The sequence below is a fragment of the Giraffa tippelskirchi genome, chromosome 8, assembly GCF_054371585.1.
Source record: "Giraffa tippelskirchi isolate mGirTip1 chromosome 8, T2T-mGirTip1v1.2.pri, whole genome shotgun sequence".
Lineage (NCBI taxonomy): Eukaryota > Metazoa > Chordata > Mammalia > Artiodactyla > Giraffidae > Giraffa > Giraffa tippelskirchi.
In genome coordinates, this window is record NC_137282.1 from 100,066,090 (window position 1) to 100,085,796 (window position 19,707).

General features: G+C 39.1%; 1 protein-coding gene and 1 non-coding gene across 5 annotated transcripts in view; both read right to left on the reverse strand.

The window, feature by feature from the left end:
• Positions 1 to 19,707, reverse strand: part of ELOVL7 (ELOVL fatty acid elongase 7) — an 81,060-nt gene that overhangs the window by 12,548 nt on the left and 48,805 nt on the right. For 2 of the 4 annotated variants that reach the window (XM_081524316.1, XM_081524318.1), the window contains exons 2-5: positions 17,239 to 17,317; positions 7,486 to 7,676; positions 1,333 to 1,413; positions 196 to 252 (exon numbers count right to left, since the gene is read on the reverse strand). In XM_081524316.1, the coding sequence (XP_081380442.1) occupies positions 196 to 252; positions 1,333 to 1,413; positions 7,486 to 7,676; positions 17,239 to 17,302 (393 nt within the window). In that variant the 5' untranslated portion in view covers positions 17,303 to 17,317. Of the gene's footprint in view, positions 1 to 195; positions 253 to 1,332; positions 1,414 to 7,485; positions 7,677 to 13,079; positions 13,105 to 17,238; positions 17,318 to 19,707 lie in introns of those variants that run through there. The other 2 variants (XM_081524317.1, XM_081524319.1) reach the window with 2 other exon arrangements.
• Positions 2,981 to 3,117, reverse strand: LOC145519311 (small nucleolar RNA SNORA70). Its single transcript, XR_014063718.1, has one exon. It is a non-coding gene; the product is annotated as a small nucleolar RNA SNORA70 (small nucleolar RNA).

Consider the following 19,707-nt stretch of genomic DNA (forward strand, 5'->3'; position numbering starts at 1 on the left):
TTTGACATTTGCAAAAGACTGAAATAAGCTTATGCTATCTATTCTCTAAAATGATTGATAATAAAAAAACAATAGATAATAAGAGTCTGCCTGAGGAAGAGAGATAACCAAAGTTATCAGACAACTGAACCCTCACAGTTTATCACTTTCATTGAAACATCAAACATTTACCAAATGTGGTGACAATATACTCACTGTATCTAATAGCTCAATAAATTTGGAGAAGTAATAAAGCCAGCAGGTGCGTACCATCTGCAGAAACACAGATAGATAGGAATTTATTATTTTTTTTTACATGGGAAAAAACTTTATGTTTTCTAATTTTGGCAAAATTTACATTACATAAAATTTACCATCTTAACCATTTTAAAATGTATAGTTTGGTGGCATTAAGTACCTTCACATTCTTGTACAACTATCCTTAAAACTCTTCCTCTTACAGGACTGACTCTGTACCCATTAAACAATAAGTCCCCACCTGGGAATCCAGCCACCGACAACTACCATTTTACTTCCTGTTTCTCAATTTGACTACTCTGTGTACCTCATAAAACAGAATCGTACAGTATTTCTTTGTCCCTAGATTATTGCACTTAGCATAGTGTCCTCAAGGCTCAATCACATTGTATCAGGTGTCAGAATTTCCTTCCTGTTAAGGCTGAAAAATATTCCATTGTATGTATATACCACTGTTTATCCATTCATCTGTTGATGGACATGTGTGTTGACTTCCATCTTTTAGCGCATGTGAAGAATGCTGTGAATGTTGGTGTACAAATATTTTTTTTAAATTGGAGTATAATTGCTTTACAATGTTGTGTTAGTTTCTGCTGTACAATGAAGTCAATCAGCTGTATGTGTATATGTATATCTTTTCTCTCTTAAACCTCCCTCTCACCACACCCTCATCCCAGCCATCTAGGTCTTCACAGAGTACCGAGCTGAGCTCCCTGCCCTATACAACAACTACCCACTAGTTATCTATTTCACACATGTATATGTGTCATTTGAATCCTAGCTTTCAATTCTTCTAGGTATATACTCAGAAGTGGAATTGTTGAATCATATGGTAATTCCATTTTTGAGGAACCAGGTACAAATTTACTTTTAAATACAAGAAATTCAAAAGGAAAAGCACCAATTTGCATTTTACAGAAAACCCCACACCTGAATTTGATTTTTTTCTTGTAATTTTTAGCTTTTTTCACTCAACACATAAGTGACAACTGAGTCATTTACTCCTTCTGATTTCACATTCAGTATTTAAAAATAGAGTCCACAAAGTTTTAACACTGATTTAGAGTTACAAGTTTTTTCTGAAAAGAAACTTACCCTCAGTGCTGTAGGTGACTGTGAATAGTCAACAATATCACATCGAAAAGAATAGCCTGTACCCCAGCCAGACATTATAAACTGTAAGAGAGCACATGCATGTTACAGAAGGAAGTACTTGCTCAACAGCTACAACAAAGGTAGTTTTGACCGTGTCTCTTCATTACATTCTCAACTAACTCAGCAGTCAGTGCAGAGGGAAAGGTGGACTAGAACAATTACAAACCAGGAACTCACTTCATATCAAAGCATCAAGAGTTTTAAAAGTTGTAAAGTCACATTTATATAAACTGTGTGCTAATTAAAATGACTATTTCTTGGAATGATTATTCTAATAAACTGGAGAAAAAAATACCAGGAATGCTTTGTTTAGACAGCAAATACTGGTAAGTATTTGACCTTATTTATGTACATCTCTATGTGCCTGTGCATACGCTTGTGTATTCTCCGAGGGGTGACTGAGTCTGAAATCAGTCTTTTCTGATGATTTCAAATCTTTGAATTAGTCAACAAATAAATGAGCAAACCACCTTCTCAGTGTACTCATCCAATGTCTATAACAACTAGATTTTTCTTGTTTCAGTTAGTGGATGTAATAGGAAGTGATAGTCCATGGCTTTTAAATCAAGATAGACCAAACACAAGACTCATATATTAGTTTTGCTTTGAATTCACATAACAAGTAAGAGACAAAAATATTAACAAGAGAATACAATCTGGCAAGTCTTAATTCCAACACACCCACGAAGTGACTTTAGGCCAGTGGTGAGAAGAAAAGGCCTATTGTTAAGTCTGGACCATAATTCAAAGACTACATTGATATTCTTTCAGTCTAGTGGTAGGAAGGTCTCCTTTTAAAACAGTATCTGAAAATGAAAAGCTAAGGGCTCTAATTTTAAATTAATATGTATATATATTAAGTAGTTGACTTAAGTTAGGGCTCTGACAATATGACCAGTTTCTTCTCTGGCATCCTATTCTCACAAAAACCAGCATCTTCCCTAAGAAAGATGTCTTCCTTCCCAGCATAAGGATTATACCATTTTCTATTCCATTACATTTTAAGTCTCTACTTTTAATTACTATTAAAGCTGAAATGACAACTTTACAGTAAGTTAACTTCTATAGGCAAAAGTTTAGGAGGTATAATCAGAATGACATTTTAATGGTGAAAAGAAATGAAGGAGAAAGAAAAACCACTTAGACCATAGTATTTTTTTTTTTTTTTTGACAGGAAATCGCATTTATTGGTGAGCATGATTAAGGAGGGGACAGACAGTGCTAACACTCATGAGTGCAGGGCCCGCCATTTGTCCAGGGGACCACGATTAGGGATGTATTTGACCCCACAGCCGTCCGGGATGAGTCGCTTTTCTGCCACCATGTTTTCAAATTCATCTGCGTTGAACTTGGTAAATCCCCACTTCTTGGAGATGTGGATCTTCTGGCGGCCAGGGAACTTGAACTTGGCCCGGCGGAGGGCTTCAATCACATGCTCCTTGTTCTGCAGCTTGGTGCGGATGGACATTATGACCTGGCCAATGTGGACCCTGGCCACTGTGCCCTGGGGCTTTCCAAAAGCACCGCGCATACCTGTCTGGAGTCTAGATTGGGGAACAGCAGGCTAGTCACGAATGCCCACTAGAAGAGTTGTCTCCAAGGTCCCTTAGGACAACCTGTACAGGCAACAGGTTGCATACACTACCAAGGAGGCTGCTGTTTGCAGCCATTGCACATAGACCATAGTATTTAAAAACACTATCCTTTTTTGATTATTAGCTCCTAGCTTGACTTGTAATATAATCACACTATCAACTTGGTAAATTATGAAATCTTAAAAATTAAGATTCAGAAAAGCATAAAGACGTTTCATGGATGAGAAAAATATCTTACAAAGACAAGTCAATAAATTTTCTCAAAGGAACAAAGGAATGAAGTACAGAAATAGTTAAATCTGTTTTACAAAGTCCTGATCTGTCAGGGAGAGTCTTCATACTCGCGCACTCAAACTCACTTCTGACTGATTCAGGTAACATGATAACTCCATTCATTTAGATGAGGTTGACTGATTCCCTACTCCAAACAAGCACTGCGATGAATAGGAGAAGCTCTGTGATGTGGGGCCTTTGCTGGTCTCTCTTTATTACTCAACTTTTGCCAAGTAATTAGCACATTCAAGCCATCACTATAAAATGAGGCATGTGGGTTCCTTTAGTCTGATGTACTTCCTTTCGCCTTGTTCATATTTGCCCTAACATCCCTAGTGGAGGATGTAGACCAAATGCAATTGTGCTCCACCCAATAAACCATGTGTGTGGATGTGTCCTGGAGCTGACACACTGCTCAGCTGTCAAAAACCTTTGATTAAACAGAAAGCAGAACTCAACGCTTTCCTGATGTTAAGTTTAAGAACATTCCAAAAGTCTGCAGAGCTTTTGACATATATGTCTATATTTTAAGCTTTCACAAAGGAGGAGTAACCATTTATATTTGGTAGGTAATAAATCTCCAAACTGGCATATAAGTTACTCAGGTATTACTGGTTTTAGCCGGGGATAGAAACTCTCACATTCAGATATTCTCAGACCTTTTATGTTGTAATTTCTAAAGCTGAAACCAAAACTTACTGGTTATAATTGGATTCCTTCCAGAGAAATATATTTGGAGACACCACATTCAATGACACAATTAGATACCAGAGCATAAAGGGATCTGAGAGACAAGGTCAATCCTGACTCTACGTAATGACAGAACTGAGGCTCACAGAGGTTAAATGACTAGTTCAAAATCAGGTAGCTAGTTAGTAGTGTAACTGGGACTAACTAGTCCCTGGTCTCCTGGCCTCCAGGTCTGTTCTTACTACTTCTGGGTCTGTCCTACAGTAGGTTATATTCTATCTCTGATAACTCACCAAAAGCATGTATTTTTCTGTCCCTCCACCCCCAGCTCTATTCTGTTACTCCCTCCCTTTCAGTTGCTTATGCTCCAGAAAGGACAGTAAGGTGACCTGTGAGTTAATTCTGGAAATAAAGTAGAATGGAGCAAAGTAAGTTCGGACTTCAGGAAGGCATGTGAGAAATGACGCCAGAGCAGATTTAAGGTGAGCTAGTCAGGTGAATCCACAGCAAGAATCAGGCTGGAGAAATGCATGTGCAGAGGCCATGATGTCTGGAGAGGCTGGAGAGGCTGTGCTAGGTCCTCCTGGGTCCTGGTATTGAGGAAGCCCAGGCTGTGCTGCAGAGGAAGTGGATAAGGAGTAGAAGATGAGGAAGCCAGCCAGCATTGAAGGAGAAGCAAGGAATCCCAGAAAAGCAGAGAAGGGAGTGTGGCTGAGATTTGTAACCAGCAGAAGGGAGAGAGAGAGAATTCATGAGTCTACTTTTGGTCCTGGAAATTCTCCATCTCTCTTATTGACAGTTAAGGGATAGCTTCCCTCACCTACTGCTTTGTGCAAGTCTAAGTTCTCTGTCCCCCACAAAACCCAGCTAAACCAAACCAAACCAGGTCATCAGAGTGTGTATATATTCTGAACCCCAAATTCCTACCATGATGATGACAACTCATTAGAGTCAGAATGAGCTCTGATGTCAGACAGACCTGGACTCGGACTCAAATATCAGTCTTCCACTTACCAGCTACACTATTTGTGTTGTTGTTGTTTAGTCACTAAGTCGTCTCTGACTCTTTTGTGACCCCGTGGACTACAGCCTGCCAGTCTCCTCTATTCATGGAGTTTTCCAGGCAATACACTATCTTGGGTGTATCTAATTTCTCAAACTATGAGTTTCCTTAAAGTCAAACAAATAGATTTAAGGGACTAGATCTGATAAACAAAGTGCTTGATGAACTATGGACAGAGGTTCGTGACATTGTACAGGAGACAGGGATCAAGAAAATCCCCAAGGAAAAGAAATGCAAAAAAGCAAAATGGCTGTCTGAGGAGGCCTTACAGATAGCTGGGAAGAGAAGAGAAGCGAAAAGCAAAGGAGAAAAGGAAAGATATTCCCATCTGAATGCAGAGTTCCAAAGAATAGCAAGGAGAGATAAGAAAGCCTTCCTCAGCGATCAATGCAAAGAAATAGAGGAAAACAACAGATTGGGAAAGACAAGAGATCTCTTCAAGAAAACTAGAGATACCAAAGGAACATTTCATGCAAAGATAGGCTCGATAAAGGACAGAAATGGTACGGATCTAACAGAAGCAGAACATATTAAGAAGAGGTGGCAAGAATACACAGAAGAACTGTACAGAAAAGATCTTCACGACCCAGATAATCATGATGGTGTGATCACTCACCTAGAGCCAGACATCCTGGAATGTGAAGTCAAGTGGGCCTTAGAAAGCATCACTAAGAACAAAGCTAGCAGAGGTGATGGAATTCCAGTTGAGCTATTTCAAATCCTCAAAGATGATGCTGTGAAAGTGCTGCACTCGATATGCCAGCAAATCTAGAAAACTCAGCAGTGGTCACAGGACTGGAAAAGGTCAGTTTTCATTCCAATCCCAAAGAAAGGCAATGCCAAAGAATGCTCAAACTACCGCACAATTGCATTCATCTCACACGCTAATAAAGTAATGCTTAAAATTCTCCAAGCCAGGCTTCAGCAATACGTGAACCGTGAACTTCCAGATGTTCAAGCTGGTTTTAGAAAAGGCAGAGGAACCAGAGATCAAATTGCCAATATCCGCTGGATCATCAAAAAAGCAAGAGAGTTCCAGAACAATATCTATTTCTGCTTTATTGACTATGCCAAAGCCTTTGATTGTGTGGATCACAATAAACTGGAAAATTCTGAAAGAGATGGGAATACCAGACCATCTGACCTGTCTCTTGAGAAACCTGTATGCAGGTCAGGAAGCAACAGTTAGAACTGGACATGGAACAACAGACTGGTTCCAAATAGGAAAAGGAGTACGTCAAGGCTGTATATTGTCACCCTGCTTATTTAACTTAGATGCAGAGTACCTCATGAGGAATGCTGGGCTGGAAGAAACACAAGCTGGAATCAAGATTGCCGGGAGAAATATCAATAACCTCAGATATGAGGATGACACCACCCTTATGGCAGAAAGTGAAGAAGTACTAAAGAGCCTCTTGATGAAAGTGAAAGAGGAGAGTGAAAAAGTTGGCTTAAAGCTCAACGTTCAGAAAACTAAGATCATGGCATCTGGTCCCATCACTTCATGGGAAATAGATGGGGAAACAGTGGAAACAGTGTCAGACTTTATTTTTTTGGGCTCCAAAATCACTGCTGATGGTGATTGCAGCCATGAAATTAAAAGACGCTTACTCCTTGGAAGGAAGGTTATGGCCAATCTAGATAGCATATTTAAAAGCAGAGACATCACTTTGTCAACAAAAGTCCGTCTAGTCAAGGCTATGGTTTTTCCAGTGGTCATGTATAGATGTGAGAGTTGGACGGTGAAGAAAGCTGAGTGCCACAGAATTGATGCTTTTGAACTGTGGTGTTGGAGAAGACTCTTGAGAATCCCTTGGACTGCAAGGAGATCCAGTCAATCCATCCTAAAGGAGATCAATCCTGGGTGTTCATTGGAAGGACTGATGTTGAAGCTGAAACTCCAATACTTTGGCCACCTCATGTGAAGAGTTGACTCACTGGAAAAGACCCTAATGCTGGGAAGGATTGAGGGCAGGAGGAGAAGGGTACGACAGAGGATGAGATGGTTGGATGGCATCACCGACTCGATGGACATGGGTTTGGGTAGACTGTGGGAGTTGGTGATGGACAGAGAGGCCTGGCGTGCTGCAATTGATGGGGTCACAAAGAGTCGGACACGACCTAGCGACTGAACTGAACTGAACTGAACTGAAAGTTGAACATTTATGGATTCAATCATGTTTTATGGTTAACTGCGTGTGAGTCCCTGGACTTAATGTTAATTTTTCTCACTATCTGCGAGGTAGACTATACTGAGATCCTTTAAGGTGTTCAATATCTGGTCTATAGAAAATAATACTTTGGGGGAGGGGTGCAAATACCTGCTCTAGTGAGCTAAGTTTCTGAAATTTCTTAAATCTTGGAGAGTTACCCTTAAAGTCATATCAAGAAACATCATGACTCAGGTAAAGAGTCAGACAAACATAAAGACTCAGGTAAAATTCTCCCATTAGGAATACTGAAGATACTTGCCTCATAAAACATATACACAGAAAAGAGTGCTATGGAAAAATTGTATGTTATCATCACTTTCTTGAGTTCAAAAGGCTTTCGATTCTCCATGAGCTTTGGTCCCAGGGATGTGACAAAATAGATATAGAATCCTAGGATGATGGTTTGTGGCAGAGGCGAGGACATGAGGAGCCAGTCTTCAACTCTAGGATCTAAGAGAAAAACAAGATGTAAGTGCACAGCCATTTAGCTACGTGGTAACTGACAGTAACCAGCCTCTAAGTGAGCAACTAGAGCCTAATGCTGTCAGTGAACTGTTTGGTCAGTGATGACTACTATCTTCAGGACGTGTCAAGGGAAATCACAAGGGATTGGGACGGAGCTGGAAACAGTGAGGCTCAAGGGGCAAAGGGAGGTAGTGGTCACCAGAGCTCAGGAGAGAGTCACATGGAGAAGCCCTTCTGGTGAGGAGCCATGTCCTTCAGTGGAGGGATTCAGCAATCCTGCAAGTAAGGGGCCAGGGAAATCAATACCCTAGCCTCACCCTCCTCCCTATCTCTCTATTAGCTGAACCCAACCAGAACCCACAGGGCAGGGGAGCAAGACCATGGATACAGCTCATACTAGTCCCTCTCTAGGGCCCAGCACGGGGTTCAGCGTGATCTGGACAGCAGAAGACACCCAGAAAAATCGTATCATCCATCGATAACCACCAGTAACATAGTAGACTTTCTCCACCCAGACATCCTTTCATGTATATAAATATGTTTGGGTTTGCTGTTTGTTAACTTCCTTCATTCCCTAAGAAAATGGGAAAAGTTTTCTGTGTACTGTATTATTCAACTGAAAGGGACTTTAGCATCATTTAAGAATCTGAACTGTGGGTTCTAGGTGTCCAGAATGTGGGCTAACCCATCTGATATTTTAAACAGAAAAACAGAAAAGTATTAGCCTCACAATCATGTAAAGAAGACATTCACATGATTACTGCTAGTTCCAGGCTATGAGGATTAGATTAATTAAAGAACTGCAACTCAAGATGAAATATGATTAATTCCATAATCTTAAGTAGTTTGGGTGTAATTTTACAAAACTGTTTCACGAAGCCAGAATATTATAAAGGAAAATATGTGTGGACAAATTTCCAAGTCTGTCTGATTCAAAATTGGGTCTTTAACTCTAGGTTGCTAAATACCACTCTTGTTAATTGGAAAGGACGGGTGGGGGGAATACAGCCCTTGCCCATTGAAACTGCTGATGATGTAGCTAATTACCAAAAAATGGTGAATATCCCTTCAAGTCTGTCTTCTTACCCAATGCAAAAATTTCTTCAATAGACTCCATGATTGATGACTCACTTGGCTTCAGTTTTATTGCTAGAAAGCTCACATTTGATACTCAGATATACTGGGGCATGTCTGTAGTGATTAAAGATGATTTAGTCTACACTCAAATGGGCTTCCTTCAAAAACACTGACAGATGCCTTATCTCAAAATAATAAGCTAAAAGTCAGCTCTAAGATGGACCTCAGATATTTAGGAATTTAATATATGATAAAGAAAGCCATATAAGCAAGAAGGAAGGGAGAGACAATTCATTAAAAAAGGAAAACTGACTACTTGAGAGAAAAATGAGTTTGTGCCTTACCTTGTATCCTACCGAAGCATGTCCCAAACTATGCAATACAAGGAAGATATTAAAGAATTCTTTAAATTCAGTGGTAAAGAATTTGCCTGCAATGCAGACATTTGGGTTTGATTCCTGGGTCAGGAAGATCCCCTGGAGCAGGAATTGGCAAGCCACTCTAGTATTCTTGCCTGAGAAATCCCATGGACAGAAGAGCCTGGCAGGCTACAGTCCATGGGGTTGCAACATGACTTAGCGACTAAACCACCCCAAAAAGTAGGAAAAGTCTACTAGAAATGCTAAGTTAAGCAAACAAAGTACTTTTCAGCAGAATTTCCTAGTGCTTCATGTTTGTTTTGAATTGCCAAGATGAGAATGGTGGTATGCAGCATTCCTCAAACTTACTTGGCCACGGAGCCCTGATTTTTTGCATCAATAGAATACTGTTTAACATCTTGTGGAATCAACACTCTGTGGAACACCATTTAGGGAAGACAGCCCTTTGCAAAAATGAATTCATTAGTGAAACTAGTAAAAATTAGGTAGTGACAGGAGAAAATCAATAGGATCAATCATTTTGACATATAGTAAGGAGGTAGAAAACATAACATTTCATAAATCATTTAATCATGGGGAATGAGAGGTGGAAGTTAAGAAAAACACTTGAGTTTTTTGTTGTTGTTCAGATACTAGCTTAGGAAAAGTGAGTAGGGTAAGTAGAGCAAGTGGTCAAAGTCAGACTCGGGAGACTCAACATTCAAAGGAGGAGAGAGGACTGAGAAGGAGAGGCCAAAAGGGAGAAGGGGAACCACAAGAGGGAGACACCCTGAAGCCAGAGGAAGAGTGAACTTCTGGAAGGAATCAAGGTAACAAATGCGGCAGACAGGGGAAGTAAAATGTGGGCTGAAAAGTGCCCCTGGATTGATGCTCTTGGCAGGAACAACTTCAGTAAAGTATCATGTGCAAAACAAACGTTCAACAAACGTTGCTCAAAGACATTCATAAGAACACAAAGAACATAGAGTTCTCAAAATAAAAAAAATAGTTTTTCATAGTAAGATGTCACCGTTTTAAATCAGGAAAAGCTGTGAAATCAGCTATGCAGGTAGCACAGATCACTGTGTACTTCAATTTATTCCCTGCCTTTCCTATAACAAGTTTCCCAGGATATCTGGGTGCTATATGCAGTAAGAAAGGCCATAAGGAACCCCAGCCACAGTCTAGTAACTCATCAGGAAAGTTTCAGTCAAGAAAATTGTCACAGAACTGGGGACCAAAGGACAGAACTGGAACCGATCACACTTTTTTAAAAACACAATTTTTAAAGGTTAAGCTCCATCTACAGTTACTACAAATACTGGCCACACTCCCTGTGCTCTACAATACATCTTCGTAGTTGATCTTACACCGAGTGATTTGCTCCTCTGACGCTCCCACCCCATGTTCCCCCTCTCCCTCCTCTTCACTGGTAACCACCAGTTTGTTCTCTGTATCTGTGAATCTGGTTCTTTTTTGTTATCGTCACTAGTTTGTTGTATTTTTTAGTTTCCACATATGTGGTATCATACAGTATTTGACTTTCTCTGACATTTCACTTATCATAATGCCTTCAAAGTTCACCCATGTTACTGCAAATGGCAAAAATGTGTTCTTTTTATAGCTGAGTAGTATTCCTGTGTATGTGTGTACATACCACATCTTCTTTATCCATTCATCTGTTGATGAGCACTTATGTTACTTCCATAACTTGGCAATTATAAATAATCCCGCTGTGAACATGTACCTTTTTGAATTAGTGTGGTTTTTTTTTTTTTCAGATATATACCCAGGAGTAGAATTGCTGGGTCATATAGTAATTTTATTTTTAGGTTTTGGGAAACCTCCATATCGTTTTCCGTAGTGGCTGCACCAATTTACATTTCCACCAACTGTTCATGAAGGTTCCTTTTTCTCCACATTCTCACCAACATTTGTTACTTTTGTTCTTTTTGATGAGTACCATTCTGACAAGTGTGAGGTGATATCTCATTGTGGTTTTAGAAATGATCAAAACTTTGATGGATTTTTTTTCCATCAGTGAGTAATCCAAACCTTAAATATATGAATATAAACCATATTAATATGTCTAGCTTTTCTCTCCAATGAACTAAACACATAAAACCAGTACTAAAAGAAGGCTTCTAGAAGAATGTTAACATTATTACCTTTGGATGGTGACAACATGGGGGATTTTTCTTTTTCTTTTTAAGAAATTTTAAATGTTTCTGTTATGAATGGATATCATAGGCATGGTTGAAAACTAGGTTTTTGATTTTTGTTTTTGTCAGTAAAGGAATTTCTGAATTAGAGATATTTTATTTCATTCTTTTATTAGTTCAGTGACAGTAGGGTGATGGTAAGGGTAGTGAGATGGGGGTATCAAATGATACCATATTTCTGTTCTTCTGCTGGTAGCAGTAGGAAAAACAAAAAGCCAGGAAAAGCATGCTGGGCTGGCTCAGGAAGCAGAAGAAAATAATATTTAAATAAATCATGTTTCCTGCAATTTAACATTATAAGCACATACTTTTTAAAAAAATACTCCTGAGTGTGCCTTTCAAGTTCTACAGATTTTTTAAAAAATCTTATCTTTGAGGAAAAGCTAGTTCATTTAATTTCATACTATTTTCAAAGCAAATAACAGAACAAACCACCCAGCTTTTTAACCCTTTCTCAGCCTGCACTGATCCTGGCCCTCCAACTGACTCATTATGTGACCTGGGGTCACTGACTTAACTTCTCTGTGCTTAGCTTCCTCATCTGTGAACTGGGTGCAAAACATACAAGTAAGGCGCCTGGTACAACTTAAATGCTCAGTAAGCATTGCTACTATTATTTCAGCAGATCTCGGTTTTGTACCCCTGCAGTGGAAGCAGCGGAGAAGGCAATGGCACCCCACTCCAGAACTCTTGCCTGGAAAATCCCATGGACGGAGGAGCCTGGTAGGCTACAGTCCACGGGGTGGCTAAGAGTCGGACACGACTCAGCGACTTCACTTTAACTTTTCCCTTTCATGCACTAGAGAAGGAAATGGCAACCCACTCCAGTATTCTTGCCTGGAGAATCCTAGGGATGGCAGAGCCTGGTGGGCTGCTGTCTATGGGGTCGCACAGAGTCGGACACGACTGAAGCGACTTAGCAGCAGCAGCAGTGGAAGCAGAGTCCTAACCACTGGACCTCCAAGGAATTCCCCAGGCATTCATATTTCGAAATAAGCTGCTGAGAGGACCGTGATGAACGTTCCATCAATGTTATAAACCAGGAGTTCAATGATTCCTTCAGCAACACTGAGGCCCTCCATACCCCACTGCTAGGTGCTCTGCAGTAATTTTATGTGGTTTCTCTGTCTCCTGATCCAATCTGCTGCCATCTTATCTTCTATATAACTACCAAATTTACTTTCTAGAAGTAAAGCTTTGCTCAGATTATTCCTTTGCTTAAATTAGCTCTCTCTACTGAGCAAATAAAGTCTTTAATATGTCCATGACTCTGATGACTGCTCATTTTTCCTGCCTTCTCTCTTGGCAGATACCTTTCCAAAGAGGGAGCCCACTTTCATGTGAGGCAGGGGGCTCCCGCTGATGAGACATCTACGAGTCAGATGGGGCTGGTGGCTTGATAAAGGGGTGTAGAGAGAGGTGCTAAACAATATTTAAAGGTAATTCTGCCTCAGTCTATGATCTCACAAATTGCAAAAGGTTCTGGGGTGGAGTGTGCTCTGTTTTCTTTAGAGACAAAAGGCTGATAAGGGAGGGAGAGTTTCATGTACCTTCTATTTAGCATCAGAGTTGGGTTTAAGTACTACAAACAGATAAAGGCAGAGGATGAAGGGGCAGGCTGTCTGAGAGTCCATACCTCAGTTCTGAAGTTCTGACTTATTACTAGCCCCATAATGCTCTTCTAAGAGCATTCTGGAGAGTGAGTACAGGGGAGTACAAGGGTCACATACATAGAATATTAATGAGCTTTTCCATCAACCACTTTTAAAAGTGTGTTCTCTTAAGTAGCAGTACTAGCTCAAAGGGTACACCCTTTAAAATTCTAAGTGCCAATAAGATGAAGAAGCTGGAAGGAGAAACAAACATGTATCTCTGGTACTTTGTGAAGTACTAGAGATTCAGAGTGGCAGCAGATTTTCTGCCTTCTTGCAAAAAGATCACTCTGAGTCTGAAAGGTCATCATCATTATTATTCAAATACAAGGAAAGTTGCTTTTTAAACATCAAAAACATTATAAATCCTCTTATAGCTTAAGTATTAATTAAACCATTTTAAAATTCTGTAGCTGTGGAATTTTCCACATGAAATAACTATGCCTACCTCCTACTTCTCTAACAATCAGAAAGCCAACGAATATCAGTAAGTTTCCCGAAGTCTATTCAGAATTAGGGCCAAAGCCAAGAATACACTTGAAATTCTTGGCACTTGATCATGGCCTTAGGCCTTTGAAGGGTAGGCAAAGTAAAACAGAACTAAGATGGCCAAAAATGATTCCTAATGGTTCTCAGAGATCAATACCACACAACACAGAGCAAAAAAAAAAAAAAAAAAGTCCCTTGTTATACCCAATAGTGTTCTCATAAAGTTATACATCTCACACAAATCATTTTAACCCTTCTAGATTTCGACAGGAAAAAGAATGAAGAAACTTAAAAAAAAAAACAAAAAAGATATGCTATATTCAAAGTATCTGCACATGCAAATACGCTATCAGTCATCAACCACCACCACTGTTTCTGTTGGGATATTTCCCAAATAACATAGCACTTCCATGCATATTAGGGAATGGCAATCCACCCCAGCATTCTTGCCTAGACAATTCCATGGACAGAGGAACCTGACAGGCTACACAGTCCATGGGGTCACAAAGAGTCAGACACGACTGAGTGACTAACACTTTCATGTGTATTATCTGGTAGCCGGCGGATACCAGTCTCAACTCTCTTTTGCTAACAAGGAAACTGAGGCACACAAACAATAAATAATTTGTGCAAGATCACCGAGCTGGTTCACAATAGTGGCAGAACTTAAATCTAGGTTTTCTCACTACACATCTCCATACCTTCCCTCCTCTCTCAAGATTTTAAATTAGCATAGCTTCAGATCAGTAGCATCACTTGCCTCTTCCTCTCATCCTCCCCGCACTGTTTGCAACACTGCTTCCAGGACTTTCCTTGTCTATCTCGAACCACTTCTCACCTTTGTCATTCCCTTTTCCGACCTAATACTACTCATCTTTTCAATGTAAGTATTCATAATAAAAATAAAGAGTTGACCCATGAATTAAATTGGAAGTGGAATTCAGAAGTAGGTCATCTTAAAACATTTTACACTTCGAGCACTATATAGATATTCATCATCACCTAATCTATTTGGCTCTTGAATTAGTATATTGATTAACTGAATATCTTGGGTTCTTACAATGGGGATAATAAGTAGCAAGAGTCAGATACCAAGTGATCTGTTCTTCCAAACATGTCTATTTCAAAAAATTACCCAAATCTACTTGGTTCCCAAGGTTAAATCATAAGAGTTCAGGTAGCAAGTTACACCTCTACCTTGAAAAGAAATTAAAATATTCATATTTTTAAATAAATAAAACCCACTACAACAGACAAAAAATAGTATTTAAATTAAATACTGAATTTATGAGAACAAACTACTGTAAATCTTCAGAGAAAGATGATCTTTAAAGAAATCTATACATTCTCTGTATCATTACATAAATTGAAAAATAAGAAAAAATTAAATATATATATAAAAATCCCCTTCACTCTCCATTCACCAGAGTGAAACGTCTCTATTTATGGGATCCTTTTTAGGATCCTTTTAAGATCCTTTGCATTCTTCAGGGGCAAAACTATAGGATCCTTTTCAGTGAAATGAGATTGGTTTTTAGTAATCTACTGAGAAAGATTTGTTGTTGTTGAATTGCTAAGTTGTGTCCGACTCTTGAGACCCCAAGGACTGTAGCCCGCCTGTCTCCTCTTTCGATGGGATTTCCCAGGCAAAAATACTGGAGTGGGTTGCCACTTCCTTCTCCAGGGGACCTTCCCAACCCAGGGATCAAACCTGAGTCTCCAGCACTACAGGTGGGTTCTTTATCACTGAATCATCCAGGAATCATCCACCGAGAAAGATAGCAACCATGAAACTGTGTATCTTTGCTGACATCAGTGTAAACAGAAATATAATTTCAACTGTGCTAGGTAGCAAGAGGTGACACTTTTTCCTTCTGAATTTGGTGAATATGTGATTTCTAACTGATAGGAAACAAACTAATCTAAAATGGTCATGGTGGTGAATATGTGGTAAGGAATTCAAATGTGAAATACCAGAGTACTAATCATAACCAGAAAACGTATGTTCTGATCTTTCTGCTGACAAATGACCACGATGTTCAGAAGGTCCATACAGTCAAAACTATGGTTTTTCCAGTAGTCATTTGCAGATATGAGAGTTGGACCACAAAGAAGGTTGAGTGCCAAAGAGCTGATAATTTCAAACTATGGTGTTGGAGAAGACTCTTAAGAGTCCCTTGGACAGCAAGGAGATCAAACCAGTCAATCCTAAAGGAAATCAACCCTGAATATTCATTGGAAGGACTGATGCTGAAGCTGAAGCTCCAATACTTTGACCACCTGATGCAAAGAGCCCACTCACTGGAAAAGACCCTGATGCTGGGAAAATTGAGGGCAGGAGGAGAAGGGGCAACAGAGGATGAGATGGTTGGATGGATCACCGACTCAATGGACATGAGTTTGAGCAAACTCCAGGAGATAGTGAAGGACAGGGAAGCCTGGCGTGCTGCAGTTTATGGGGTCACAAAGTGTCAGACCCTACTGAACAACAACATGAGGAGGTAGCTTTGATGATATCTAAGTCCATCTCAGCTCTGAAATGTTCTGATTCCTTGTCTATTGTTTTAAAAATGCTACCTTTGTTATACGTCTAAAACATTTTCCAACAGTTATAAAAGCAACGCATATTGATGTGGTTTAAAAACATCTAGACAGGGACTTCCCTTGCAGTCTAGTGGTTAAGACTTCACACTTACACTGCAGGAGGCCAGGGTTCAATTCCTGGTCTGAGAACTAAGATCCCTCACACCACATACTGTGGCCAAACAAACAAATAAACGACAAAGCAAGAAACCCCCAAACATCTAGTAGACAGACACAGAAGAGTAAACAGAAATTATCCATAATCCTACCACAAATGGAATAGGAAATGGCAATCCATTCCAGTATGCTTGCCTGGAAAAGTCCATGGACAGAGGAACCTGGCAGGCTACAGTCCATGGGGTTGCAAAAGAGTTGGAAACGACTGAGCCACTGAGCATGCATGCATGAAATACAGGTGGTCTTTTATAACCTGCTTGCATTTAATGATTTTAAACCACTCACTATGGCATTAAATGCCTTTCAACAACATTGATTTTTTTTTTTTTAATGGGCAATGGGAGAAGGTGGGCATTTCAGAATTACTCAGGGGTTACCCTAGCAAATGCCCCGCCCCTCTTCTGATATACCCCTGGGGGCTGTGGCCCTTCCCACTCAACAGTTACTGGACAGAGTCATTGTTGGTGATAACTGTTATTTCCCTTAAGAGCATTAGGGCAGAACGAAGCCTAAGAGCACAGTGCTTCCAAAATCACTTCTAATGGCTACTGAATTGTAATGATATACCACCATGTATTGACCAATTCCTTTCCCTGGATATAAAACTATTTTCACAATTACAAACATCATATTGAACATCATCTATGTATTAATATCTCTATCTTTATACATATCTTCAATGAAAATTTTGATACTTCTTTACTAATTAAAATAAAAATCAGAGGGATTTCCCTGGTGGTCCAGTGGCTAAAACTCGTCATTCCCAATATGGGGGCCTGGGTTCGATTCCTGGTCTGGGATCTAGATCCCACACTAAGACCCGGTGTGGCCAAATAAATAAAAATTTGAAAAAAATCAATATATGGGGTGCCTGTAAGGGAGTGTTAAGTTGCAAAGTCTCTCATTCTATTTCAATGAAATCCTATTAAGTATGAGAATCTGACCCAAAAGGAAGGATGAGCCACAGTTAGGAAATCTGGTTACTTACCAGCATTTTTGATCCAATTATCATAAAGACTCACTGTCCTCGATGTAAGATCACTGAAGGCCATTTTCCACAGGATTTACTGGCAAACAAAAAAAAAAAGATGGGTATATGATTTATGTATGTAAATAAAGCCAAGTTTCCAGTAATACAATATTAAATATGCTAAAAATTTAATAGGAATAACTGGCAAAACAACAAACCTACTGAGGGTAAATGCATTAGTGAACCACATTAAACCCTGATGCAACTGCAATCACTTAAGACTTTTCATAATAAAGACAATGCTTAATTCACTTAAAAAGGCTGATATTGTATGTACCAAATACAAAAGGAGTAAGTGATAGTAAGAACTGTCACAGAAGCATCCATCTTCCTTTTGTGGCAGCAAAATAGGTCAGGAATGGACTGCGCCTCCTATGGCAATGTTGAAGTAAAACCCAGAACAAAGTCAAGAAGATAATCTTTCAGAAAAGATACTCTGATCCAGACTTTTAGCTGATCTTCAGGTGTAAGAAGTTCTTCTATATTCAAGTTTATATAATTTAAGTGAAACAGAGGTAGACAGAGGGAGGAAAAGAAGATCTACAAGAACCAAAGAGAAGGTGCCTAGTTTATCTGGACAGATAGACAAAAACAGTTGGAAAAAGATGTCTTTGGAAAAAGAAGACCAATGAGGGAAAACTAGCTCTATCATGTATTAAAAGATATTTTGAATCTTCAGTAATTAAAATAGTGTGACATTAGCACATGAAGAGGCAAACCAGTGCCATAGAATAGAACATCTAAGAAACATATCAAAAACATTTGGGAATTTAGTACCATATTTCATAAATTCTAAGATATATACTTTCCCAAATTTTAATATCTCTGAAAACAGCATACCCCTTACAAAGGAATGGGACATCATAAAATGACCAGTATGTTTGATTTCAAGTCATATAGTGGGAAGATGAAAAAGTTCTGAAGGTAGATGGTGGTGATGGCGGTACAAAACATGCAAATAGACTTAATGCCACTGAACTTTATACTTAAAAATGGTTAAAATGGTAAACTTTATGTATATTTTACCACAATAAAAAAATAAATCCTCTAGGTCTGCAACAGAAAAATTTAGACTTTATTCTAAGATAAAGCCATTTTATATTATATATATAATATATACGTATATTTTTAAAGATATATTATATATGATATACATGCACCTCAAACCAGTAGGCACTTGAATTACCAGCAGTTGTTGAGTAAATGGTGTGGTACAACTAGAGAGTCATCTGAAAATAAAAAGTTGGATCCAAAAATTATACTATAAACCAAGATAAACTCCAAGTATTAATAGATCAAAGATTTAAATAAAATTTTAAAAGAACCATGAAAGTACTGGATGACAACAGGGAGAATACTTTTATAATCTTGGAGTAGGAAAAAACTTTTAAAATTTGACTTAAAAGTTCATAAGACATAAAAGAAGACTAATAAATTTAACCATATGAAAATCAAGAAGAAAAAAGGAAAAAGGCAAATGACAAACAGAAAGAAATATGTTCAATTCATAATACAAACAAGGGCTACTCTCCCTAATATATTAAGGATTCTTAGAAACTGATAAGAAAAACACCTATAAGCCAAGAAAAAAGCAGACAAATTTCACAGAAATGGAAGTACAAATGGCTCTTAAGCATATAAAAGTGCTTAACTTTAACTGTAGTAAGAAAAATCTATAATACTGATTTTAGTGCATTGGATGGGTTAAAGTCCAAACATTTTATCAGTCAGATTGGCCAAAATTTGCACCGCCACCAGCAATGTATGAGTTTTCCACAACCCAAAAATGTGTTCCCTCTGTTGGAAGGATTGTGGAAAACTCACATATTGCTGGTGGCAGTGCAAATTAGCATCACCTTGGTGAGGGCAATTTGGCATTATCAGTAAAAAAAAAAAATTATAAACCCATATTTTTAAGGCAACAATCCTATTTCTATAAACTTCTCCTATAGAGATAAATGCACATATGCACAATGACATACAGTCAAGCTTATTCATTGTATCAGTCAGTAAGTGAAAGATTGGAAACAAGCCAAATGTCTATTAAAGAGGGCATGCTAAATCGCTTCAGTTGTGCCCAACTCTTTGCAACCCTGTGGACTGTAGCCAGCCAGGCTCTCCTGTCCATGGGATTCTCCAGGCAAGAATACTGGAGTGGGTTGCCATTTCCTTCTCCAGCGGATCTTCCCTGACCCAGGGATCGAACCCGTGTTTCCTGCCTTGTCAGGTGGATTCTTTACCACTGTGCCACCTGGGAAGCCCACTTCAGAGGAGCTCTCCAAATACAGGATGGTATCTCAGCATGACCTCTGGTCTGATACATCCTGTGTCCTTAAGCTGAGTTCAGACTCAAGATTGGCTGCAGGGATGCCAGGATTTTGCCAGAGTCAGCCTGGACTCTAGTTTTCCTGTGGAGTATTTCTATAC